Source organism: Poecilia formosa, unplaced genomic scaffold (assembly GCF_000485575.1).
Source record: "Poecilia formosa unplaced genomic scaffold, Poecilia_formosa-5.1.2 Scaffold20, whole genome shotgun sequence".
In the NCBI taxonomy this organism is placed as follows: domain Eukaryota; kingdom Metazoa; phylum Chordata; class Actinopteri; order Cyprinodontiformes; family Poeciliidae; genus Poecilia; species Poecilia formosa.
The window spans coordinates 3,534,187-3,543,188 of NW_006799959.1; the positions used below are offsets into that span (position 1 = coordinate 3,534,187).

Sequence of the window (9,002 nt, forward strand, 5' to 3'; positions counted from 1 at the left end):
ACGTATCAGCGGTTTTCAACCCATCTGATTACCTGTCAATTCACCTCACAGTACCAGAGGTAAACATTAACCAGCAGGGAATGCTTGAGCGTCAGACAACTGTTTCGCTTTCCAGAGGAACATGGCGGTGAGCTGCAGATCTGTGCAGAGAGCAGGACTCGTTCTGTACAGGTGCTCTGTCTACTTACACCAAGCCTCCAGGTACGTTTATTTTCATCCTTTCAAACTGGACGATGAACATTGTACCCTGTTAGTCAGGAGATTTTTAAGTTTGTCAGCAAAACCATGAACTTGTAAAAAGTTGGAAAACATCTTAATACATTTCAAAATCAATCTGCTACCATTCAGAAACATCATTTATGTTATTTTTCTTTGTTTCGAGTTAAGATCATGAAAATCACCCCAAAACTATAATTGTGACTTTAGACTGTAATAGCACACTGTTAGAAATCCACAAGTTTTATTTCAGTATTTGACTTTTGAAAATCTCTTATAGATTAATATAAATTTGTATTATTAAAAATAAGTCCTAAATGTTATCTAAGACCCATTCGCTAACCTGCTTTAATGATTTGCTAGACCTCTGAACCTTGTACTGCAAAAGCACACTACACGAACATTTAGGGCCTCCATCACCATTGATTTCCGCTCTGACTGATTTTAATATAATTCAAACACAACTTATGCTTTTGTTGAAAAATTCATGGGAAGTTTTGTGGTTAATCACACCTCCTAATTAAAGTCTTCAGCCCACAATGTTACTAAATGAGGAGTTTCATTGACCCTGAAAGTTTGAGGGTTTTAGAAAGCCTTAAAATGTGCACTAACAGATGGCTTTCAAAAAGCACAAAATGGAACCAGCTCTCCCTAATCCATATGTGTGGGGGATATATCACTCACTCTTCCTGTGACATTTAAAATCCTTTGCAAAAGCCAGAAATTGAGGTTAATTGAAGCAGTTTTGAAAGGATTTAGACATCATGAGTTTATAAAAAGCAACAGAAGTCACTGAATTGGAGGTTAAGCTGAATGTCGCAGGCCTGTTTAATATTGGATATGATTATTTTGTACTAATACAAATTTAGATTTTTAGTTTCAATATACCTTTATTTATCTATAAATTTTTTTCTTAGAACACCAAAAACATACCTACAGCTTATGTAAACATGATGAATAATATAGTTTTCAGACTGGGGTGTTTCCCATAATACAGTTTACATTTTGTTAAACTAATGTATTTCTTGGATTACAGTAGACAAATTCCTCCATACATTAGCAGCACATGCAGTACAGTAGATGTGCAAAATTAATGTCGGCAATTAATTTAAAGCAAATACATCTGGAAATGAAAATAAAAGGTTAGTGACTGTTGATGTCACTACACTTTAAACATGAGGGAGCTGCTTTGAGCTCTAATTCTGGATTAGAAAAAAAAACCTTCACATTTGAATTTGAAATTTTAATTTCACTGAAACATTGTGTTTTATACTTTTGATAAATTAAGTAATTCACAGATAATGACAATTTAGCCACATCCTTCAATTAAACTTGAAGCTTCAACAGATATATGCATTTTTTGGCGGCATAACGTCACATACAAACAAAGACATTATTCAAAACATAACCAAACATAATTGCTATACTTCTGCTACAAGACTGTTATTTTTCTATTTCTTTTGTATTACAAGAAATAGAACTTGTAGTAATTTAACTCCGTTAAGAACATTTCAAAATACAAATGCAAGTTTTATGGTGCATTTTAACTTATCTAAAAATTTTTGTCTAGAACCACCCGCTGGGTGCTAGAACAGTCTTTCTCAACCGTTAGTCGCCGGACCACTGGTGGTCCGCGGGCGCCCCAAGTGGTCCGCGGGGTACTGCATGTAAAGGACCGTTTATTTGCCGTGACGTGGGCTCGTGCGACGCTACAGCTAGCTTACCAAAGGATTGTGTTGAAAATAATAATGGAAAACTGGCTTAAAATTAAGTCACTCAAAAGAAAAGCTTCAGATACCAATGGAAAGAAAACAACTCCAGGACTACTAATATTATTAGAGAAAGCTAAGTCACATCTGCTGAAAATGTTTATTTCTCGTTCACTAGCGATTGGATTCCTTTGAACGCCTCTATGCTGTAGGACTCGACTCAGTTCATGTTCTTTGGTTTTCATAATGCTCGGCTTACACGTCTACAGCTATTGTTATTTTTATTTAATTAAAAATGATTAAAATAATTAACTAAATACAATAAACAAATACCATTGATAGAAATCAGCATTTCTATCAATGGATGGATTATTTTTATATTCACTGGTGCAGAAAATGATTTCTACTAAAGCAACTTATGTCTATTTTTGTGCTTCTAAATCACAAATAACCCTAAATATTATTAATGCTCACAACACTCGATAAACAACAACTTCTGTTTGTTTTTTTTCTTTATGTTTGAGAAGCTTAGACTCCACACTTTCAGAATCTGTAAATAACTCAAAATGCCCAAGTAGACATGTTCATGGTTTTGTCGTGGTCAGTCACATTTACCAAAAAGCACCACTCTTCTCAGTAGGGTGAAAACAGAAAACAACTATATGTGAGTTAAGAGACTACTATTTTCATTTCTGGTTGCATTATATAGTAAGATGTTGTGGGGCAATTTAGGTTATGTGGTCCGTGACTTGAGTGTTAAATGGGTTAAGGGCTCCTCAGCCTGAAAAAGTATTGGTCTAGAAGTATAACTAAATACTTTTTATTCAAAACTTACTGTTACTAGTAATCAGAATCTGATTTGAGTTTCTTAGGATTTAAGTAAATATTTCCCACATATCTGTGGGTGAATACAGGTTTTATGCTGCACTCAACCCACTCCCTGATACACTATGCATATTTTTCATTTCAGATGATAACAGCATGACTATATTTTACCCCATGTATCATGACATTTCCTACAATCCTTTGAGTTGTGTTTTTTATTATTATTATTTGAACATTTCTCTGTTAATGGTTGTTCTTTGTGCTTTTGTTTGCTTCTTTCATCTCGTTTCTGTGTAGGAGGTTTTCAGAAAGCAGCGACAAAGGCTGGTTCCGCTCCTTATTTGTGCACAAGGTGGATGCGAGGAAAGATGCCCACTCCAACCTGCTGTCAAAGAAAGAGACCAGCAACCTGTATAAAATCCAGTGTAGGCACACGGTATTTTACTAACATACAAAGAAAGGGTTATTGGCTTTAAATGTGGGGTTACTGAGGTTCAAAGACTTGAAAAATACAAAAAGAGGATTTCTGTTTTTTGTCTATTTAGCCACATATCTCTACAGAAAACAGCTAAATAAATTATGTTTGTTTAAATCCAGTCTGTGCTGAACCACAGGGACCTGAGAGCAAACTGAAATTTTCATTACACATGCACAGGAAGCGGGCGGCTGCCAAGTTGATAACATGATGTATCAATTTTATACCTTTTTATGACATCAGAAAAAAAATAGTCTTTTCTTTAGAGTCTGAGATCATAACTGTGTCTGTCTCCTGAGAAGAAATTACCATTTTTCCCCAAACTTTGATCTTTTATGCAGCGTACATCATGCTGTGCAGAGATTTCAATTGGAACTTTCTATCAGCCATAGCCTATAACCTTGTGCCAGTGAAACAGCTTTGTATATAAAGTCTGCTGAATTGAGGTGTGAAATTACTTTGTTGGAGAATTTGATTGTGTATTTTAAAAGAAAACACAAGCTTTGATAACTACGTCTCTCTTTCCTTTTCTTCTTTTGTTAAGTTCACAACGTCAAACCCGAGTGCCTGGATGAGTACAACAGCCTGGAGTGAGTGTTACCTGGAGTGAAATATTACTTTTATTAACTTCGCTTTCCTTCTTGTGTTTTTTGTCGTAAATTTTATGGGAGTTTTTTTTCTTACTTTTTCAATATATTGTGTCAAACTGTGTTGTCAGTTTAACCTTTGAAGAATGGAGAGCTATGAAGCAGTTGAAGATGGCAACGGATTTGCACTCCTGCATAATGTTTACTGAGGTTTCAATGACTTATTTGCTAGTGACAGGGTTTGGTTCCACATGATTGTTAGGAAAGGCCAGATGATGCAAATTTTAGAGATCTATAAATAGCCTGATTGTATAGACATCGGCCTCAGCAATGAGAAAACTGTGGACTCTTCTGAATTGCTGCTTTGCACTGGGATATTTAAAGTTACGAATACAAGTTAATACAGTAAGAAGATAGCAAAGTAGTTTTTTCGTTGTCTATGTAGTTGCATGAGGTCTAAGCATTAAAGGAAGTCTGCTTGTAAAAGTTCCTTAAAAGACAAATCACCTGCAGAAAGAATTACTAGACGTGATGCATTATGTTTCTGAGCAGCCACAGCAGGCGCAGACATTGCATCCATGAAAAGGTTATCAGGACATTCTCTCCATCAGCAGGATCAATTTAGTGTCACATATTTGCGAATGAAAACCTTACATATTTGGGAAACATACAATGCCTCGCAAAAATATTCAGACCATTAACTTTTTCACAGTTTGATGTGTTACAATCACAAACTTAAGAGCATTTCACTGCAATTGTGTGGTAGACCAACACAAATGTATGAAGTATATTGCATAATGTTTTTAAATTCTTGGATTATTCGTTTATATTCAAACATCTAAGTCAAGATTTTGTAAAACCAGATTTTGTTGCAATTAAAGCTTCAGGTGTTTTGGGTGAAATAGCCCAAGCTATTTCCAATGGACTTGGATTTTTATGTTTTGCCACATATTCTCAATTTGATTTTAGTCTGAACTTTGACAGGGCTATTTTCACAAATGCTTTCATCTATGCAGTTGTAATTCTGCCTGGATGTTAGGAGTCATTCTCCTGATGGAAAATTAAACTTTTGAGTTTCTCCATTTTTTTTTCAATCTGAGAAGTTTTTTTAAATAAAATTTCCCATAACAGTAAGGACTGTTAATGCAACACTGACTGCCACAGGAAACCCACCGCGCAGCGTATTTTTGTTTTCAACCTCTTGAGTAGGGATGACTCATTCATGTCGTGTGAATCTTGCAGCTAGTTAAATTCATGCAACATGTGTTTATCAACACCAAACCCTAAAATTGCGAACAAAAAAACAGATCTGACTGGAAAATATTTGTTTTACCTGAATGCAAATGTTAACTTTGCATGTATTCTGTCTGTTGCAGACAGACCCATTGATTTTTCTTGGTTAGATAATCTGTTCCATCTTAACATAGTAGCTCTACTCTAACATCTTCGTAGAACAGCTGCACTTCTGACGACTGAAGCTCTTTAGTTGCATAGGATTCTAGGACTTAGTCATCAGATTAAAAGGCCCAACACACGTTTTAAATTTTTACGTTTCAAAAAATTAAATCCACCTATCCTCTTTCTTTTACTTTATAATTATCATTAAATAATGCATTGAAGTTAGTAGTCATAACACTGCGAAATGGAAATCAAGTTAAAGGCTTCTGAATACTTTTGCAATGGGGAAATATTTTAAGTGGTGAGTTTTAAATTATGAAAACATGATGAGTCCAGACCCTTTGAATTAATCATGCTTCTGTTTTGTAGAAGTAGATCGTAAACCAATAACCTGTGTTTATTCTGGCCGCTTTTGATTAATTGGGTTGTAAACAAAAGTCAACATCTTAAGGACTGATAGATAATAACAGACACTGTCAATGTTTTGCGATATCCAATTAGTTTGCTCTTGATACTTACACTGATGGCTGATGAAATTTAAACATTCTTATTTTTTTGTCTTTTGTTTTATTTTGTCTGACACAGAATGAGCTGAGAATGTAAAAATTAACTCTTTTTTTCTTAATTTTTGGAGAATATAATGTTCATATGCCTTAAGTAAGACAGCACATTATTAGATTATGTTTAATAGAAGCATTTGAGTAAGTGGAGTAACTCGCTTTGATATATAATCTAAACAATACTTTATAAACACAAAAAAAACTACACAGATTATATGTTTTATACTGTTTATTGATCATTTTTGTGCTGATGGTAGGGCTGAAGTGCAAAGAAGACTCCATCAGGATCAAGATTTCCCATGTGAAGTTGTTGGAAGCTGGAATACCTGGTATGGAGAGCAGGATCAAGCTGGTAAGTTGAAATGAAAGCTTAAATGGGAACTGACAGAAACCTTATAAGACTGATAAGTTGGATTGAACCTAGATCCTGCAGGAGAAAATTCATTTTTCTGTCTCAGTGTCTCAAACATTTACTTGTAGTGGCTTCACTTTGATCATAATCTGTTTGGCAGAGTGTGACTGAAGCCTGCAGAAGCGCAGATACTTCCCCTGACGACTCGAACCATTGTCTTTCTTCCTACATATGATCATTTACAGTTTATGGTGTACATTAGGAGCATTCAGAAAAAATGAGAGCTGGAAATGAGATGAAGGTTTTGTATGCCACAGCTGTGTGGGTGGGATGTGCCTTAGTGAAGGGCTACAGTGACATCTGCTGTTCTTGTTGCTCAGTGCATCTGTGGCGATATAGAGGAGGCTATCCAGCTCTGACTGAATGCCTGCAGAAATTAAGAGCCAACAAGGTATGATGTAAGCAGTTTTATTTTCCAACTATAGCAGACCAACAAATTGTTTCATTTGTCTACATTTTCATGCATTTTTTATTATTTTTTTTTAAATTAACAACCATTTTAGGAGTACTTGGAGTTCCGGAAAGAGAGGGCTAAAATGTTGATTTCAAGGCAAAATCAGCTTCTTCTGGAGTTTAGCTTTTGGAATGAACCTTTACCAAGAAAAGGACCAAACCTCTATGAACTTCGCACCTACAAGCTCAAGGTAATTTGTGTTGGTGTTGGTCCCTTCAGGTTGCTGCTTGATGTGGAAAACTAAAATAAAATGTTAATTTTCCATTGCGTTTCAGAAGGAAAATTGTAGCCAGATGTTGCTGATTAGATGCACTAGTTGGCAGCAGTTGTGACTTCTTCTTTAAAAGAAAGGTTTAAGCAGTTTTCTGGAGAACACCAGAAAACTACCTAATGAAGACAATGCAGGACGATCTACAAAAATCTACAAAAGAATGGCTTCGAAATGAAATGATCAAGGCTTTTCAGTGATCCATGCAAAGTCCAAGTTTAACTACAGTGCTGCTTTGGAGCCTTAAGAGAGCTGTGCAGAAATAAAAGTTTGCAAACCTCTAAAAAACTGAAAATATTGAAAACAAAATGTGTCATAGGAAACTTAGTTCAAGTTAAATGTGGTTCTATTGACTCACTGGAAGTAGTTTGTTTTCCCCATGACTGTAATGAGTCTAATGAGAACTATTTCCTGATGACTGTGATTATTCACCATTTGCATTCACACTATTCACATTGAAATTAAATGAAGAAATGATTTAACCGTTAAGGTAAATTTGTAATCACTTCTACTACTGTGATTGCTAGTAATCAGACACAAATATGGCCGGATATTGATTGTTGTCTGCAAAATAACAGTATTTTCACCTGAGACTTCATGTACTTTTTCTGAGTCTCCTTGCTGCATAATTTCTATTTTTTCATAGCTGACTCACTGAGTGAGGGAGTCACTTCTTTATTCACAGGAAAGAAAGCAAACAGATCACATCTGTTTGCAGCTAGTGTCTCACTTGTTCTTGCATGTAGACTCAAGATAGAAAGACATGTTTCCTGATGAAATTACCGACGTATATAAAATATAATCGACATGCATTAATTAAATTAAAGCTGTCTGTCTTTGCTCTTTTGTCTTTCAGCCAGGAACCATGCTGGAGTGGGGCAATCGCTGGTAAGACAAGTTTCACTTGCCTGAAACGTGACATCAGGTTCATGACCTTCTGTTTGAGGAATTATTAGATGCGTCTCTGAGAGCAATTCCCTCCTGAACGTAACCTCTCCTGTTACAGGGCAAGGGCAATCAAACACAGACAGGAAAACAATGAGGCAGTGGGAGGGTTCTTCTCCCAGATTGGTGACCTGTATGTTGTTCATCATTTGTGGGGTGAGTCATTTATGATGCTTGCTGTGTGTCTTTATATGTTTCAGAGTTTTTGGACGAATCATGAAAGAAAATAATATTAGTAACTATTTTAACTTGTTCGCAGTAAGAGATGTAAATTACGCTCATATCAATTTTAAGCAGACAGTTACACCTAATCCATACTTCCTCTAAATATTCATTCATGCTCATGTTTCTGAAATTGAATTTATGGGCTGATGTCAAACCAAACGAGGAGTGAACAATCAATTTTCCAAGATGACTATATAAATAACTATGAATGTTGTTGAGGGTCAGATCATTGGTTGAACTTGATTATTTCCAAAAATATCCAAATTTGATTATAAACTTTAAATATAATTTTAAAGGCTACTGGTGTCAGTGATCACTGCAACAGACTAAGGTGCAACACGCCACACTGCCAGCTGAGTGTTTGTGAACTTTTGTTATGTGACTGGGCGTAGTTATTTTTTGGAAAAATATTTTTTTTAATTTTAAAACAATTTTTTTTCCATGTTTTTGTATATCACTATGTATTGTACCTGATCATGTTCATTTAAACCGTAATCATTGAGAACAGCAGTTTGTTCTCCATGAAATGGATTCATTATACCTTTGACTTCAGTGAATAAATACTCAAGCACACAGCTGCACAATTTTAGGAAAGTCAGTTTTGATATTATTACATCCAACAATTTCCATGATCTTAAGTATGCTTGACACTATCTGCTGAGTCAGCTACACTGAGTGAGACTCAATCCAAAAGGCAGGGAAATATTTGAACTGCAAAAAAAAAAAAAACACATAATGCAGTGGTTCCCAAACTTTTTCTTCTGCGCCCCCCCACTGGTTTCCAAAGCCCTCCCTATGGATTACAAATGGCTGTCTGGTTGAAACGACGCGTGTGACGAGGGGAGTGGGGGGGATTTACATTTTTGGGGGCAAGCTTAAGGTTCTGTATTGATATTAGCTAGTCATCTTTTAGCCAACATTACCTGCA

At 35.6% G+C, this 9,002-nt stretch overlaps 1 protein-coding gene across 1 annotated transcript in view; it reads left to right on the forward strand.

Moving 5' to 3' along the window:
- The first annotated feature begins 79 nt into the window (after positions 1–79).
- nipsnap1 (nipsnap homolog 1 (C. elegans)) overlaps positions 80–9,002 on the forward strand; it is a 12,676-nt gene continuing 3,753 nt past the window's right edge. Inside the window, exons 1-8 of the mRNA XM_007547477.2 lie at positions 80–201; positions 3,048–3,175; positions 3,770–3,815; positions 6,028–6,122; positions 6,503–6,573; positions 6,686–6,826; positions 7,761–7,792; positions 7,911–8,005. Coding sequence (XP_007547539.1) covers positions 122–201; positions 3,048–3,175; positions 3,770–3,815; positions 6,028–6,122; positions 6,503–6,573; positions 6,686–6,826; positions 7,761–7,792; positions 7,911–8,005 — 688 coding nt within the window. The 5' untranslated portion in view covers positions 80–121. The remainder of the gene's footprint in view (positions 202–3,047; positions 3,176–3,769; positions 3,816–6,027; positions 6,123–6,502; positions 6,574–6,685; positions 6,827–7,760; positions 7,793–7,910; positions 8,006–9,002) is intronic.